Below are 18,392 nucleotides of genomic sequence, written 5' to 3' on the forward strand. Positions count from 1 at the left end.
TGTAATCTGCTTCAGATAGAGATACAGATTTTTGTTACTAAATGAAGTCGAAAACGGTGAACTCGGTTATAGATATATCTCAATTTCACAAAAAATGTAGATAACGTTGTTTGACACTAAACCCTCGATTTGAGATGTGGCTATATTGAAGGACAGTTAAGATCCCGTACATTGCCGAGTTATAAATGAGAAAGTTCTCAGAAGATTGAAGAAGAACCAAGAGGTATTGACCACCATCAAATTTCAAAAGGTACAGAGTCTCAGACATATTTTGGGAAATTAATCTAGATATTATACCTTCCTACCACAAATCTTGCAAGGAAAAATATTTGGAAATCGATGTCCAGGAACAAGAAGAACGTTCAAGATACAAAAACTAGAAATCGATTCCAGTTGTTACTTCGTTGTTTTCAGTTAATTTATAACTTAATACAATCTGACAGATTATACTAGGTAGTACCAGCATTATGCATGAAAACTATGTACCTACCATTTTTATAAAAATATTTGTATTGATGAATCCACGATGCCCTGGCGGGGAAGATGGCTTTTCTTTCAATACATAAACAATAAAAATTACAAATATGGTATCCAACTCTATGAACTATGTAAGTCCCACGGTCTTGAAATGAAACTTGTTACGGCATATCTCGAGACAATGGGGCCACTCAGGTCGTCAGCCAACAAAAACCATATTCAACGCAAAAAACAGTGTACAGGTAATGCAAAAAACAAATGTGAAGTGTTCATCACAATAAAAAAACAGAAATTGGAGTATTTTGGTCGTATTATGAGAAATTATGGTTTGGGGACAAGGTATGGTTTACTTCAATTAGTTATCAATTGGTTATCAAGAAATAATTGGTTCAAGAAATCGACCACAGGACCAAAATTGCCAAAATGATCTCCAATATTCGAAATGGATAGGCACCCAAGAATATGAAGATAGTAGAAGAAACATATCTTCTTATTCTTGGGTGCATCTGATGTCTTAGTACCATATTAAATAAATTTATATAACATCTAATAACTTTTATTTATCACTAAACTTATATTACAAGAGGTCTGCTTGCATCATCAATAATTCCGCATTGATTATTAGCATTTCTAATTAACCTAAAATATCCGTTTTCTCCATAGTAAGTTCCCCAGGAGTTTTTGATGATCCAATAGTCTGTACCATCTTCCGTGCCATATCCAACGACCAATACACCATGGTTTAGTTTATCGGGTCTATTTTCACAACTTGAATTATTTAAGATACCATCTTCGTATAACATAGCAGTACTAGCGTCTATTGAAACGGTAATGGGGCCGTAAGTAGCTGAAATTAAAAAAAAAACTTTAAGACAATATAGGTATAAAATACAATGGACAAATGAGTTCGTAAATATATCTTAGTTAGAATATACATCAAGTGAGACTCTTAAGTATTTAAAATCAATGATATTCCGAGATGTACTTATTGTATGAAAGATATAGAAATCAAAATATCACGAGAAAAACAAGTCACAAAATCACTCAATGGTTGATGGTTGAACAAATGATGGAACAACACTAACCAAAATAAACCAAAAAAGGATTTTTGTCGTAATGATGGACAACCTCCATGACCTCCACAGGCTAATGAACAAGACATTTGAGTATGGAGAAGGATATGGATTATCAATAAACATCACGAAAACTAAATTTATGAGGTTTCCAAAAACCCAGAGTCATTAAGGAAGCCTAATAATTAACAACAATACTTTACTTTTGAACCAGGAAAACCCTACAATAATTAGTCACGCAAACGATTAGGTACACCAAATAAATCAAAGTTCGTATAAAAAAAACACAAACAAACTTCAATACAATGAAAATGGTACTTTGTACAAGTGAATTGAATTAAGACTTGAGAGTTAGGCTAGCAAAGGTGCTATATTTTCTTGACTCAGGTGCTCAGCATTCAAACTGTGGCTATACAGGACAGGCGCCTGAAAATATCATGAACCGAGCATGTAACAAACAACGAAGTCATGAGAAGCATTAACAAATGAAAGGAAATAATGAAAACTATCCAAACACGAAAGCTGCAATACCTGAGGTATATCATTCACGGTGAGAAATATGACACATTTCAATTGATTATACAAGGGGAGATCCAAAGCAGGAATAGTATAGGAAGGAGAGGAATCTCAGCTACGTAACTTGAAGGAATGGTAGGGATGCACATCAGTCGAACTATTCATACTAATAGCTGCATCTAAGATCAGAATAACCATGATGATTGCAAATCTCCGTCTTGGAGATGTCACGTAAAAAATGGAGCGTTACAGTGACTCTCTTAATAAATTCTCATTTTGGTCTATTCCCTGGTCTATTTTAAAGCTTTTGTTGACTTCACATTAAAGTGTATCATTATCTCCTAATGATTTTAAAAAATGTGAGCAGATACAGTAACTTTTTCTGGAAGTTTAAAATAGAAACAAACTAAAAAGTATTCCATTAACTTAAAATTTTTGCTCCATTCACAAAAATATTTAATTTATAAAAAGGATTTTCCCGGAGTATGGCACATTTTAGTATAATTACTTTATGTTTTTGTTTTATTACAGGGTCTTTTTGTTCAAATCTTGCTGACTGTGTTTTGCTGAGATTATTTATATGTATATTTAATTAAAATATTTTGATAAAAAATGTAAAACATGCTATTAGATGGTACAAATTTAAAACATCACTTTCAGTTTTACTTTTTAGATTAAAAAGGTTTACAAAAAACGTAGTTTTTTCGACTGTAAATATAAAGCTTTAGATTCTCCATTTCAATGCGTCCTCTTTAAAATATTACACAATTATACATTTTCTAAAATTAAATATGACAGCAATCACAAAGCTTTCCAATATTTTCTAGGATTCTAAAGAAGCATAAGTATTATTAGATTTTTCTGTTGTAATATGTATATCCAATCATTAATAATAGAATAATCTTTCTATACGCAGACGATATAGTGATCATGGCTTCATCTTCTTCATCGTACAGTACCTATTTTATAGTGTCTGTTCTTTCCGGATATTAGTGATCAGCAGTTCGGTCGGAGATGTATTGAACTACTTTCTCAGATTTTTCTCCTTTTCCGTCCTTTCTTTCCAAATACCTTTCCCTGAAGACTCAGTTGCAACAAGCCATATATCTGTTCATATCTCATAACATGGCCAAGATATACTAATGTTCGATCTTTGATGGTATTAACAATCTCGCATTCCTTGCACTTTTTACTTAGAACCCAACATTTCAACATTAGTCTCATGATACATCCATGAAGTTATTAAGATGCACCTGTAACGCCACATTTCGAAAGCCTCGAGCGTTCTTAAACAAACTTCGCAGTGTTTAAGTATCCAAATATCTACTCCGTATAATAACTTAGAATACAGTCGAATAAAAAATATGTATTGTTACATAATTTTTATGGGGAAAATTTAGCGAATTCATTTTATATCTTAGACCACAAGATCGTAACTTTTCATTGCCCTGTATATGGCCAAAATTTGTAAATAATATATTTTTAGTCGTAAGGCAGTGTTTCGTGGAAGTGAAAAACATTAGTGATTAAGATTTTACGAACGGACTTAACAATTCAAGAAAAATAGAACTACATTACGATCGGTTTTAGAAAGTGGATGTATTTGCGTTTGACGTGGACAATGGATTGTTTCTAAATGCTTCCTAGAAAGTAAAGACGGTAATAAACAAAATTGTTTAGTTTTAGAATAGGGTTTTTCTAGCATGTAAGACAAAAATTAATTTTGGCATCTCCTGGATTATTTACAAGATGGAAAATGTAAAAATGGAAAAAGTAGGGATCTAATGTGTAGAGAGAATGCTGGTGATTGGCGAGGAGACTGATGGGGGGGAGTAGAGTGTTTAAGTCTCAGATGAATGAAGGAAAAAAATTTTATTGCGTAATTAAGATCTGAAGAGGGCAGTCCAGTTCAGAAAGTAGTGATTTTGTGTGAAGTGGTTAAGTTGATGGCCGTATAAGCAGATTTCTGTTGAGACGAAAACGTGATCGAGTCGAGAAGTTAAATCTCTTCGTGTCCGAATAGATTCCAGTTTCTGTCTCAAACGAGTAGCCTGTTTTTTATCAATTTTGCACAAGATATCGAGCTGGGAAAAAAATCTTTGAAGTATAAAGATTGATATTGTTTGTATCTAGTCAGAGACTAAATTGAGGAAAGATTTGGAGCGAGTGCTGTTTGTTGGTAAAGCAGTTGGAAGAAAAGGAGAGTCGCAGCATCCGAAGGAGCACGTGTGGGGGATCCGAGGACAACACAATCCATGATTAGAATTATAGAAGATAAAAAAGGTTAGTACTTCTAAAAAGGAGAGAGTTGTTTTATATTACATACCAAATTTATTTTAATTTAACTATTTTACAGCATAATTCATTTATCCATAAATTCATAGAAGATATAAGTAATCTATTTTTTCTCTGATTCTGGCCTTGGTTTAGAAGTAATCTATTTAAAAAGTGAAAATTAAAATCTGTTTTATTTTTATAATAATAAGAAGAGTCTACCGAATCTTTTAAAGGAAAATTTGTTAAAACAAAAGAGATAGTAGAATTAAAGATTAATTTATTAGACAAGAAATTTTTACAACAAAATTGAGTTTAAGCATACATTTGGAATCGTATATTTATGGTATAGCACATAAATAAATAACATTTGTAGAATTTACATGATTTTGAGTACATTTATTTTCCTTGTTTTGTCCTGGATGAAGTGAGCAACGAGAAATACTAGAAGCCACAAACTAAAGGTAATACTTTAAAATCAACTAGCCCTGAGACTAAATTTTCTTGGAAAGTTTTATTAAATTTTGGTTTTGTTTCCATGAGTAGTAATTAAAATAATTAATTAAGTAATCGAATTAATAAGGTGCTGATCAATCTCTTAACAGAGAGAAAATAGAGAGCCTAATAGTATGTTATGATTTATGCACCTCCACATAACACTTGTACAGCGAATAGCCTCACGAAACGTGGCAAAGGCATCGCGAAATCCAAATTGTATCCATGATACTTTTTCTTGCAATCTCAGCTCTTTACAGGTTTATCAATCTCAAAAAAAAGATGCCCTTCCATTTATCAGCTGATCTACCCGGAGTTGTTGGCCAGTAAGTAGGAAGATATAATATCATGGGCTTTATATACTACCGCAAATATAGCAGTCTGTAAATTATAAGGGCCAAACCAGACGGGCCACTCTTCAGCGCTACTCTGTGGATCCGCAGAGTGGCTGAAACAGGCGATTTTCTAGCGCTGGCGACTACGCTGTAATCGTGGATCGTTTGGAAGGGTGCGGCGTTTAATGTAATGGGTGAGAAAAAACAGTAGGTTTAATCAAATGATTAAAAACTTGCAGGCTAATATTTTTCTTAAAGTGTGTTCGTCAAAATCAGTGTTTTTAATGTCCATAGTTTTAAATATTTTATAAAATTTCAACGCTTTTGAAAAAATACCAATAAACTCCATAAATGGAATTAAGAACAACCAGACAAAAACAGCTATATCCCAGAAAGAAGCACATAAAAAATCAACCGGTACATCTGGTATCCTACAGGCGTAAAATAGTTTGATACCACCTGACAACTGAGTGAAAGTAAAAAATATATTAGCTTGCAACCCCCTTTTAACTGATATCTTATCGTTTTGTTTTCAACAACAAACAATAAAACCTTTTTTGACCAAGAATGGGACCCCACTATTTAACATAAATAAACAAACAAGATTGTATTTGTTTTGTTCAGTTCAAATGCATGAAATGTATACTAAAATATAAATATAAATAGAGAAAACATTGCTTATGGGATTTATTCTTTTCGATATGGCTACCTTCTTTAAAATCAGAAACAAATAATTCAAAGATGACGTCCCACGCTTTTCCTTTTAATGCCCTATAAATATGCCCTCAGGTTCTTGTATCACATATTCATTTTAGGTGCTCGCCCTATAAATTCTCGTAAATATCTGGGGCAGCTACAAAAGTGGTCCGTCTGAATGGCGTTTGCCACTAGTGGACGCCACTAGCAGTGAGGCTCGGCGACTGTGGCTGGCCACAGTCGCTCGTCTGGGGTGCGACGTCCTGTTTCACATAAGAACCCGCGGTAAATCATGGGAAGCTGCTTTGTGGATCCACAGAGTAGCGCTGCAGAGTGGCCCGTCTGGTTTGGGCCTAAAACCGTAAATTTTACCTTAAATGTTTGCTCAAACTGTTGTGAATCCAGTTAGAGAGCTGAAAGGCCACATAGATTACTTTAACAATAAAAAAAAGATAAAACACTCAACCAGTTACTATCTTACATACTATTTAAATAGGATTTGCAGTTGCTCTTGGTAAAAATAACAAAAACGCTTTCTATGATGGAATAGGTGAGAAGAAGGTTATAACAAGAGGTCATTTATTTCGAAAGAAGAGATAATCAACATACAAAAGACACAATAATTCTCAAATAGAGTATTGCAGATGACAACTGAAGGAGATACCTATATCTAACAATAAAACACTGAACACGTTTGTTTTCTATACTTCCACAAAATTTATTATAACTATGTGACTACAGCTGTTTCAGCAGAGTGCCTTTCTCAAGATTTAGTTTACTATGGATTTGCCTTTTTAAAGTCTTTAACTAAAGAGGTTGATGAGTGGGGAGCTGTTTGTCTTGAGTTGGTCATTCAGAATTATATCTGTATTTTTTATTTTATTAATTTCCATAAATTCTAATAAAGACAGCTTAAGGCCTTTATTTTGAATATGCAGAATTTGAAATTCTTCATTAAAAGAATGATTATGATCTAGAAGGTGAAGTGCATATGTAGAAGTGTCTGTTTTTCTATTCTTGAAAGCCCTTTTGTGTTCTGATATCCGTTTGTCAAAGGTTCTGACACCACTCTGTAGTTGTTTTCTCTTTCGGCTCTTATTGTTCTTAATATATTTGCTTAAGTTGTTGTTAGTTTTGAAAGCTGGTGTTATTCCTTTCTTTTTTATGTATCTGGCTATTTTTGTTATCTTGCCAGTATATGTGATAGAGCAGAAGGTACATTGGTTCTTTCTGTGGTGGTGGATAGACTAATTTATGTATAGATACCTATATGTAAATATAAAGACTGTTAAATAATACACAAAGTGTATTATTTAACAGTCTTTATATTTACCTTAATTTTATTATTCAATCAACGATAATAGTTATTAAGATTGCAATCCAGCAACATATCTACGTTATAAAAGTTTTATTACAATATTTTGACTCTTACCTACTGCATATTTCAACGCATCCTCACTTGGTTCTATCTGTTGATATCCACTAAGATGTAAAACATTTTTGGAAGGTTGGTAACGACAGCCGAATATTTGCCCATCGTATGGATAATCCTCCTCCGTATTAATACCATTGTCTTTTATATAGTCAAATCCTCTACTCATTATTCCTCCAGCATTGCAATCGCCATTACCATAAGGTCCTGCACAATCGACCAGATTTTGTTCACTTAGAGAGACCAGCTTATTATATTTAAGAGCGTATTGTCCCTCCAATCCACCGATCTATAAAAAATTATCATTTATTTTAGCATTAACATGTATAATAAAATTAGTGCAGTCGGGATAACATTTGATCTTACATGACGAGCTAGTAAATTTAAAATCGCGACTGAATTCCGCGGTTGCGTTAGCCGCATCTTGATTTTAAAGAAAAACCGTTGTTGCTCAATATCTCCGTCATTTTCAACTTTTTGACAAAATGGCATCTGGAATTTTTGCAAATGCGATTTTCTACAATTCGACACCCCCATCGAACAAGGTTGTAATTCAAGTTACATCTTTGTTTAGATTTCAACATAGGCTAATTTAGCAAAAATTGCGCACACGTCAATATAGACGACATAGTTAAATTCTCAATAGTTTGGCTAATAAGAAGTTGTATTTTAAGTTACGTGTGCCATTTTAAGGCATTTTAGCGTGAAAAGGGCAGTAACACTGGATACTCCCTATGTTAAATATTTACTTTCTTTATATTTGACGATTAACAAGGTTTTTAAATGACTTACAACTTTGTTGCATCTATGTTTAATTTATAAAGTAATCAAACATAATATGCTGTATCTCATTAGTCAATTTATCGAAATGTAAATAAAAAAGGATTTGAAGACTTTTTCCTTTTTGGTAGTTGCGGTGGACAAAATCAATACTGAATAGTTTCTGCTACATACTTCTATGTACGTAGTAAAAATAATGTGTGTGTGTACTTTGTACGCACGTAAGAAGTTATACTTCTATTATATAATTTCAAAGAAATAAATATACTTAACAGGTTATTTGTATTTTATTTAAATATTAAACTAACTTTCTTACCTACCACTTTAAAAAAAAATTATTAAAACGATACCAACAATTAAAAAAAAAGAATATGAATCGTCCGGGATTTGAACCTGGGACCTCTCGATCTCCGGTCACACGCTCTCCCACTGAGCTATATTCCCTTCGCTTTGACAGGTTACAAGATATCTCATACATACTGACAAATTTAATAGACCAAGTGAAGTATACAAAAATACTTTAAATATATTTACTATTATTATAAAATATCTTATTCCCGATGAAGGCAAATCCAAAGACACAAAAAATATAATAAATAATACATTTACTAAAAACACTGATCATTATCATCATTACTAATATATACTTTTAATGACTTATTTTCGCTGACAGCGCTGAAACATACATATCTTGAAAGATTAGCAACGGAGTACATACTGTCTGTGCGCATGCGCCCGGTATTACAAAATATCACTCTCGATCGTAAAGAAGTATAACTTCAAAAAAGTTTAATATTTAATGTATTTTTTTAAAATAGCGCATTCCAAAACGAGGGTGATTCAATGCATGCCCTTATAGAATAACGGAAAAAACAAGTCGTATAATATGCTCCAGACCAATGGATAACCATGATACGATGTGCCAAAGCATCAGGCAAGCCTTAATCCGTAACTGAAATAAATCAGAAGCAAATTCTAAATTTTAACCTATTTAAGGACACACATGTTAATTTTGAAGTAGATGTTAATAGTAAAAGAGTAAAGTAATAAAGCAAAATGGTTTAAAATTAAATATTTATCGATACGCAATAGAAATGCGAAAAATTTGAGATATTTTATAACATGTTTTCTTCAAAGTGATAGAATATTATTATGGTTATTGTAAAATTTATAATTTCCAATTAAAGTTGTGAAAACTATGAGTTGATATTTTGTTTAAATATACCATAAAAACTAATTTTCTCCTATCTATATTGCCGATGACTCAAAACATACAACCTTTTAATAGTAAAACTGGAAAAATAATTAACACGGAGGGTGTAAAATGGCTGTTAGGCAAGTTACAACCTTTTTCTACGAAGAATCATCTTTATTCTTAAGGTTGTATCTCAATCAAATTCAAGATTTTCAATAGTTAATAAAATTACAAAACATACATCTCACAGTAATCCCTTATAATGTTATAAAGATCATATCGCATCAGTGTATAAGAGTAACTATTTCGCTACAAATTTTTAAAAATTTAATTTTTAGTTTTTTGCCTCTCCTGTAAAATCGCTAAAAATGAGTTACAACCTTTTTCGATTGGGCTGTCGAACTAATTATTTTTTATTTATTTGTTTTTTTCGTGCCGTCTATATTTTCCGGGTTAAGGTGGAAAATAGTTGACAGGGGGAAGGAACATAATTATTATTTAATTAAATCTTGTTTTTGAGCTGCCCAAAATTTTTTATTTTTAGGTCAATGGTAGTGTAAATTTAAAATCGCGACGAAATTCCGCCGTTGCGTTAGCCGCCATCTTGATTTTAAAGGAGAAGGGTTTTTGCTCAATATCTTCGCTATTTTCAACTTTCTACAAAATATGGTAGGAACTGATCTGGTTGCAAATGCGATTTCTTTTTTACAAATTTTTTTGGGCTGTCAATATTTACCCTGTATTTGAATGGAGATAATTATATTTTATAGTATTAAGATTTCTTTAATTATTTGCTAAAATCAATATTTAAGGTATTAGGTTTGTTTTTGTGTATGGCTTGCTGTTGATGACGTCAGCGTTCTAGGGTTTGTTAGTTGCTTGTGTCTCGTTAGGCTCTGTCATAGGTGTAGGTAACTAAATGTTGATTGTAGCACAAAAATCGAAGAAATCAAAATTTATAAAAATTAATTCTCTGTATTTTCGTCTATGGACATTTGGCCACTCCAAAAGTTAAAACAAAAAAATTTCTGGCACCTCGCCATGCAAGGTTATGCCTTTTTGGCGTCTAACCCGACTGGACTATTTGACCTTTATTAATGAAACTTACAGCACTAAAGGCCCAGCATGACCCACACGATCCCTGATCTTTAACTGATGTTACTGCACCCTTATCTCGCCAATCCACAGATTCTGGAACATCTGCCAAAACTTCCCGGGAAAAGCTCATAAAAGTAACATTCTGTGGACGAGTTGGACGAGTTCTTTTACTAAGACCCAACATTTGGACAAATTCATCACGAGTCAAATCGGCGAATTGGTTAAGGCCCATTTTGTATGTTTCTTGTCCCTTCTTGTACCGGGCATTGTGTTCCTTGATTTTACGTAGATTATCTTGAAAAATTTTAAATCGGTCAACTTCTTCATTCTTGTTTGCTATACGATTTTTCATATGTTTCCTGAAATAAAAAAAAAACTAAAAATTTATAAATTTACTTTTTTATCCACAATATTTATTCTTCTTCTAACCACCCTGTTCGCTGCGAACGTTGACTACTAATATTTATGATTATTTCATTCATATGAGATTCTGGCCAATAGAAAGCTACAGAAATAGAAATTAAACTGATATTTTTTGATAATTTCCCGTCGTCAAATATATTACGTCAGATGCTCTTCGTTGCAATGAAAAAATACATTCAGTGACATTAATGACAATTAATGTTTTAAAAATTATAAAAGTGATGACTTACAACCGTCAAATATTTATAACAACTGTGTGTTTAATTGTACTAATTTGTACTTACATAAATAAATTACAATAAAATTTTGGTTTTGAACAATTTTATTCATGAAATAATCGCAACAAATTGCACTCGATCTCTAAAATTAATACAGAATTTTAGAGCTCTTGTGCAATTACTATCTGATCTTACATAGGGGAGAGTTGGATAAAACGGGATAGTCGGATAAAACGGGATACCTAGCCTAGAGACCCAACTAGTGGTGCTATCAATCGGACAACGATAAAAACTTGTTCTCAGTCGTCATTTTAACATTCTCAGTTCATTTTACTTCGATGCCATCATTTGATGAGAAGTTGTTGTGTTTAGAATTGTTTGACTCTATTTTTTGGTACTTTGTACTTTTAAGTGCGTTGTTTTCTACATTATATTGCCTACATATCTAAACATATAATTCCGGTGACTATTACATTTAATTAAGCACTCATTAACGAATATTCTTATGTGTAGTCTATCTAATTTTACTTTCACGTTTAGGCAGGAGCCATTTTTGTTTTGAAAAATGTCTGAGTTGGACAAAACGGGACACTTATAAGTTGGATAAAATGGGATAAAGTTTCTTATATTACGTTTTATCCACCTATTTATTTGTTGGCCTATTAATTTTTTCAATAGCGATGAAGCGTGTTCTCATACTTCAGAAAATAACAACATATTTTTATGTGACTTTTGTTCTGATATACGTACCTAGTCTTAATAAAAGGTCTTATTTCTCATTTTGCAATAAAACATAAAAAAGGCCTATTTTTAAGTTTATGACTACTGAAGATATTGTTTTTTCAAAGGTAAATTTTGCCGTCAGTCATATCTACTTAAATATACTTTTTAGATAATTTTATGCAAAAAATTAAATATTGTAAACCTATCCTGTTTTATCTAACCGTGGTATGCTAAAACGGGATGTGCAGGACTTAAATAATTTTTTTTTACTATTTTCCAGTCATTAAAAATAGCTAAAAATATGTTTTTTGTGTGCTTCAATATTGGGGGACAAGGGTGTTCGGAAAATCGGTTTTTTCGGATAATCGAACTATATCGATATAATCAATTGCTTTTAATCGGAAATTTTTTATTAAATTTTTATATTAAGAAATATTTTGGTAAAATTATGGCTTATTTCCCATTAAAAGTAATTAATTGATTATAAAAATGCCACAAGAAAATAGCTCCAAAAAAATAAATCGATATAGTCACACATATTTATCTACAGGGAATGCCATATTTACATATCTACATTATTATGTTTATATTTAATGAAAAATGGATAGGAATTATGAAAAAAAGTGCCATATTTGCAACAAAATAAATATTTTTTAAGCGTGAATTACTCGCGCTTAAAAATCTTGAATTTTCTTCTGCCAAAGAAAGCCTGCTCGTTTTCGAAATCCATACAGTTGAACTTCTCCTCGCATACGTCGCAATGGGGAACTTGCACATTTTTTTTTATTAAATAATAATGTTCAGTTTTGTATAAAAATGAGATTTCCAAAATTTCCCGCTTCAAAAACTCATAATAACTTAGAAATACAAATTTAAAGTCTTCTTTATTTTAAAGTAGTTCAGACGGCCCGTGACGTCACATAGTTTTACATTAGTTTTTTATATGGTTATATCAGTGATGTGGGAGGGTTATATGTAAGTATATTCTACTTCTTCTTCTTTAGTTTATTGGCCTCCACCTACTTGGGTATTTGGCCACAGCATCGTCGCGAAATATGGGAAAATATTTATATTGTAATGACATTTTTTTATCGTATGTCATTGTAATAATATAAAAAATATACCAGTTTGTTGGGATTGGAGTTTACAGTTTTTGAAGGAAAAAAGAGAAAGATTAATATGGAAAATAAAGAAAAACTTTATAAGTATTGTTTAGTGCCATTCTGTACAAGTACAAGCTTTCAAAACCCCAATAAAATATTTATTAGATTACCAAGGGATAAAAAACGCCGTTTAAAGTGGTTATTTGCATGTCGAAAAAATATATTTCAGATAATACACAAGGTCTTCATGTATGTCAAGATCATTTTATCGTAAGTAGTCTGTTGTCTGCTTAATAGTGTTAAATAAAACAAGTATATTTTTTCATATTTCTGTGTTTTATAATATTGCCACTATACTTAATAGGAAGTGTGTACCTACTAAGTTTTATCGTTAAATACTTATGAGAATAATAATCAGAATAAAATCACAGTATAAAATTAGTAGGTATAATGGGAGTATAATATACATAATATATATGTACTTACTTATCTGCTTTAACTCCCCGAACTTCTCCGACGGAAAAATTTTCACTTTTTTGAAAATATGTAGCCACCATACACATATCAACTATAGGTAAGTTATCAGACTGCCCTTTACAAAAACCCTCTTCGGTCATTTTAAAAAATATATCTTAAAAACCCTCAAATATATCAGAAATAGAAATTATCAAATATATTTATAAAACTTAGTGTCAGTGTCAAAACGAATGCCAAACCTATGAGGGAACTTACACATTTTTTTATTACGTAATATTATTCAGTTTCCTTTAAAAATAATATTTCCAAACTTTCACGCGATAAAACCTCATAATAACTTAGAAGATAATTTAAAATCTATATATTTTTTCTGTTTTCTGGCCTTGGTTTAGAAGAACCCTTAGCCAATGTAAAATAGTTCAAACGATCAAAAACGCTTGTGACGTTACATAACTGTATTTTCTACTGACGTTTATAATGTCTAATTTAAAATTATGTACAATTTTGTTTACTTTGTTGGTGCAGAATGTACATGCACAACTATATGACGTCACTATGCGTTTTGGACCACCTGTTTCAATTTGAATTTTTAATCGTTTTAGGGGCCAAACGAAAGACAAACAAAACTTTTTTTTATCTTTGATAAGTACATGTTTTAAATTATGTTCTGTTGTGATTTATAACATTTTTTTCGAATTTAAAAATTTATGCAAGTTCCCTATTGGGTTGGTTATTTCAGACATAACTTTCAGTTTTTAATTTTCTTTTTCAACGAGCAGACAGTTTTTCTTCTTGTACTTGATTGCCATACTTTGACTTAAATCGTTTTAACCAGCCTGTGCTTGCTTGAAAATTTGACGGCCATCCGACTTTTTGGTTGAATTGAACTGCTTTTTCACACAGAATCGGACCAGAAATAGGTTCTCCCTGGGATCTTTTTTAGGTAAACCAATTATATACAGCATCATCTAAATCCGTGTTTGAGGCAAGTTTCACTGTTTTACGACTTGGATCCGTCAGAAGAATCAAGCTGTGGCATAAAGTTACTTCTGCTCGTATTTCATAAAGTTACTTACCACCTTACCAACTTTTTATTCGTTGGATAACTTGATTTCAGATTCACCTTCCTCTAACCGTTTATTTATCTCAAATTAATCTTTCATAGAACGGACAAAAAATGTACGTTAAGGTATTCTCCATTGAGCGTTTACTTGACCAGTTGGGAGTTCGGATAAGCGGTCGTTCGGTTGATCGACGTTCGGATAATCGACGCTCTACTGTACTTAAATTACCTTATCTTAATCTGACGATTTCGAGTTTTTCTAAGGATAGATTTTTTTTCGGACACCCCTTAACGAACTCCCCTGTATTTAGAGCCAATATAAATATGATAGAGGTACATTTACAGGGTACAAGGTTTATCCCCATGTGATAATCTGACGCGCTCGAGTAACTGGCAAAAATCCCCGCTTGAGCTCCCCTACCATAATGATGATACCAGAATCAAAACAGAACAAAAGCAATCTACACGAAATTTTACCTTAAAATTATTCCATATATGTATATCTTTCAGGCAATTGACTGTCACTATGGTAATAACAAAAATAAAAAGTTTCATATTACACAAATTTAAAATATATTAGTTCAAAAAATACGCACACACTAAATCAGAACAATTTGTTATTTAATAACAAAATTCCCCGCCATCCTTTCGATTTTATATTTCTAGTATATACGTATCTATATCTATAGCCATTATTTTTAATATAATATCTTATCCCTCAATAATTTTTAAGTATTATATGCTTACTAATCAGATTATTAATTAAATCTAAATAAATTCTTAGAAAATATACTGCAATGTTTCAATAATAATAAATTGCAAATGCAAACACAATTTATTCGCAAAGAAAACAGAAACTAAAGAGGAGAAAATAAGCAACAAAACTAAGCAACTAATGAAGGAAAGAAGACAACTACAAGCGTAAAACAAAACGCCATACTAAAGAATACGTAGAACTAAGTCAAGTATGAGGTAAACTGTTGTGCTCAGTCAGTTGGTTGGTATTACATATTATAGTCGAGGAAATGAAGCTGAAAAAATAGCAAAACCTCGCAATTTTTTCGTCCAGCATCGATTTGTACAAAAATTTGGGATTAGGTTCATTACACCCTCTAGTTCATTTTCTATATTGAGCCGTTGTACGGTTTTGGTTTTTTAAGGGTGAAAACTACCCCTAAGTGTAAAAAATTATAAAATAACATTTTAAACTTTAATATTGTCAACATTTGATTCTTATTAGTTACATAATGATTGTTTTATGCTTTAGGATATACTATCATAATATTTCAACCCTTAAAACCACCCTTGTTGGAGCTATATATAAAAAATTTACTTATCCTAAAAGAATAATTTCGACTTGCATCGATTTACATAAAAATTTGGGATTAGGATCATCTCAACCTGTACTTCATATTCTATATCATGCTTAAGGGCGTTGATTATTTTTAGGGGTGTAAACTACCCCTTATTGTCAAGAATTATATAAAAACATTTTTAACTTTAATATGGGTAAAATTTGGTTTTCATTGGTTAAATAATGATTGTTTTATAATTTAGGATATAATATCATAATATTTCAACCCTTAAAAACCACCCTTAATAACATTACAGTTTTTATAGGTAGATATTTTAATAGATCTATACAGAAAAATAGTAGAATTAAAGAATTACAAAAACATTTATTTACACAAAAATACCAATTTACAAATACATATGTACAAATACAAATACAAATAGTTTTTTAGTCATCTTAAAGTATACGAACCGGTTCTGTGGTATTATACATACATTCAAAATTATCCATAAGCGGACTATCCGAATTTTTCGAAAAAAAAAATCGTTTTATAAACATAGCTCCTTCATTTTTGTCAATAAAAAGTTTTTTCAAAAATGACTTTGTAGGATTTTTGAAGAGTTATAAGAGTGTGTAAACTAAGTTCCGTAAAATCCCTTAGTTTTTAATTAGGGTGGGTTTAAAGGGATCGAATAAGGGGGTGTTTGCTCGTAAATAGAGGTTTGAAACAGATATATCTCGCTAACTGTTCACTGTAATGAAAATGTATGCTCAAGAATATTTTAGTTATTAAAAGAACTACAATTTAGTAATCTATTATTTTTTTCGTATCTCCCGTATTTTCGGAGATATTTTGAAGTAAGAGGTGAAAAATGGGAAATTCCAAAAAATGTATTATTCTTTAAACTCCAATTATTCTAAAATTAGGCCTTTTAAATAGATCAATCTTCTTGGATGTATTGGCAATACAAATATAAAAGGAAGTACAGAAAGGTGAAGACCAATTTTTAATTAGGAGGGTAGTTAGGTGGTTGTTTTCACTAATTTTTTCATAGAGAAAAGCAGGTACCGACTTTTTTTTAATCATAAGTCGCATAATTTTCAGGCTACAAACTTTTTATTATTATTTTTTGAAAGGACTAACTGCATGCTTGAAAAAAAATTATTTAAGTTTTCCTCGAAAAGTACAAAGTTTCTCCGTTATTTTACTTTGAATATTTCAAATTATGCATTTGGCGAAAAAAGATAACTTTTAACATGCCGTATCTCGGATTGTATTGGTCTTAAAGATATTACAGAAAAAGAATTTGGTTTGTGTTACTAAAAGATACAATTTTGATATCCACAGTTTTTTTATTAAATGCATATTTTTGAGGTATTCTCAAAAAACCCTCTAAAAAAGTCGATTTTTTCATCGAAAAACTGTTACTTTCAATTGCGAATAACTCGAAAAATATTAGTTTTACGAAGAAAATGTAAAAAACATTTTTTTCTTAGAATTACTTTTTACATCGATTTCCATGATTAAAATGTAATGAAAAATTCTCACCCCCGAGGTGGGGTGGCAAGCACCCCCAAGGTTTTAGCGTACAGCAGCATGATATAGAAAATGATCCTTGGACTATTCCCTACCTTCTGTGAAAATTTCAAGTAAATCCATGCTGGTCGAAAAAATTGCCAGCCAAAAGGCTTCATGACCTCGACTATTAACCTTTAGACTTGTCCTGGTCCATTTTCGAGAAGAAAGATGTATAATAACATCGACTTCGTTCGTGTCATCACATTTTAATAATTTTATGTTTATCATGTAACTTAAAAGTTTCTATTACTACAATCTTCTAGATATGCGGCTAATAGTTTCAACTACTCTCATAGAGGTTTCACTGATGTGATGGTTCGACTGAACCGAAAACTAACGTTTGAAACAAACGTTTTGAAGATAATACATAATTATAATCCGTTTGGATAATTTTTAAATTTTTTTAATAAACATACCATCATACATTTTACTTTAAGGTTTTACTTTATTGTAAGTCATTGTAAGTTTCTTAGATTAGTTTTAGTTTGCAAAATGCTGCCCATGTCAGGCATATTCGTTTTGGTATTGCATATTCATATTTTGATCTCATATCCTAGATATTTGCAAGTATCTATCTGTTGTTTTAGATTTGTCATAAGTTTAGTTTTCTGAAACTTAATTTTGAATCCTCCTCTCAGACAGACTTTTAAGCGAATGTATCATAAGCATAACATAACGTCATCTGCAAACCTCCTATGATTTCTACATCTTGACTCCTCAGCTGCCGTGAATAATTTTGGAGAAATATTGTCTCCTTGTCTTACCCTTCGAAATAATCTGAAGTTTTCTGTACTTTCGTGGAATTTATATACCTAATATAGCGGTATAATAAAGGTTTTTGACTAATAACGTATACCTGTAAACTATTCGGCTTTGCATTAGTGCTTCCTGTACTGCTTCAAGACAGCTTTCTCTTTATGGAGAGGAGTTAGAACGGATGAATAATTTCAAGTTACCTTGGCAGCTGGTTAAATGTAAATTGTGACTATGATGAAGAGATAATAACTAGGATCGAAATATCACGGAAGGCTTTTATGATCTGGAAAACAGTTTTATGTAACAGAAACCTGTCGATGAATATTCGAAAGAAGGTCCTGAAATGTTTTGTGTGGTCTATCTTATTGTATGGTTGTGAGACATG

General features: G+C 31.6%; 1 protein-coding gene across 1 annotated transcript in view; it reads right to left on the reverse strand.

Annotated features, from left to right (window-relative positions):
- Positions 1–1,011: 1,011 nt before the first annotated feature.
- The window catches only part of LOC114349428 (digestive cysteine proteinase 3), a 30,795-nt gene continuing 13,414 nt past the window's right edge, over positions 1,012–18,392 (reverse strand). The window contains exons 5-7 of the mRNA XM_028299801.2: positions 10,382–10,441; positions 7,299–7,587; positions 1,012–1,324 (exon numbers count right to left, since the gene is read on the reverse strand). Coding sequence (XP_028155602.2) covers positions 1,050–1,324; positions 7,299–7,587; positions 10,382–10,441 — 624 coding nt within the window. The 3' untranslated portion in view covers positions 1,012–1,049. The remainder of the gene's footprint in view (positions 1,325–7,298; positions 7,588–10,381; positions 10,442–18,392) is intronic.

Source organism: Diabrotica virgifera, chromosome 1, assembly GCF_917563875.1.
Source record: "Diabrotica virgifera virgifera chromosome 1, PGI_DIABVI_V3a".
Classification (NCBI taxonomy): Eukaryota; Metazoa; Arthropoda; class Insecta; order Coleoptera; family Chrysomelidae; genus Diabrotica; species Diabrotica virgifera.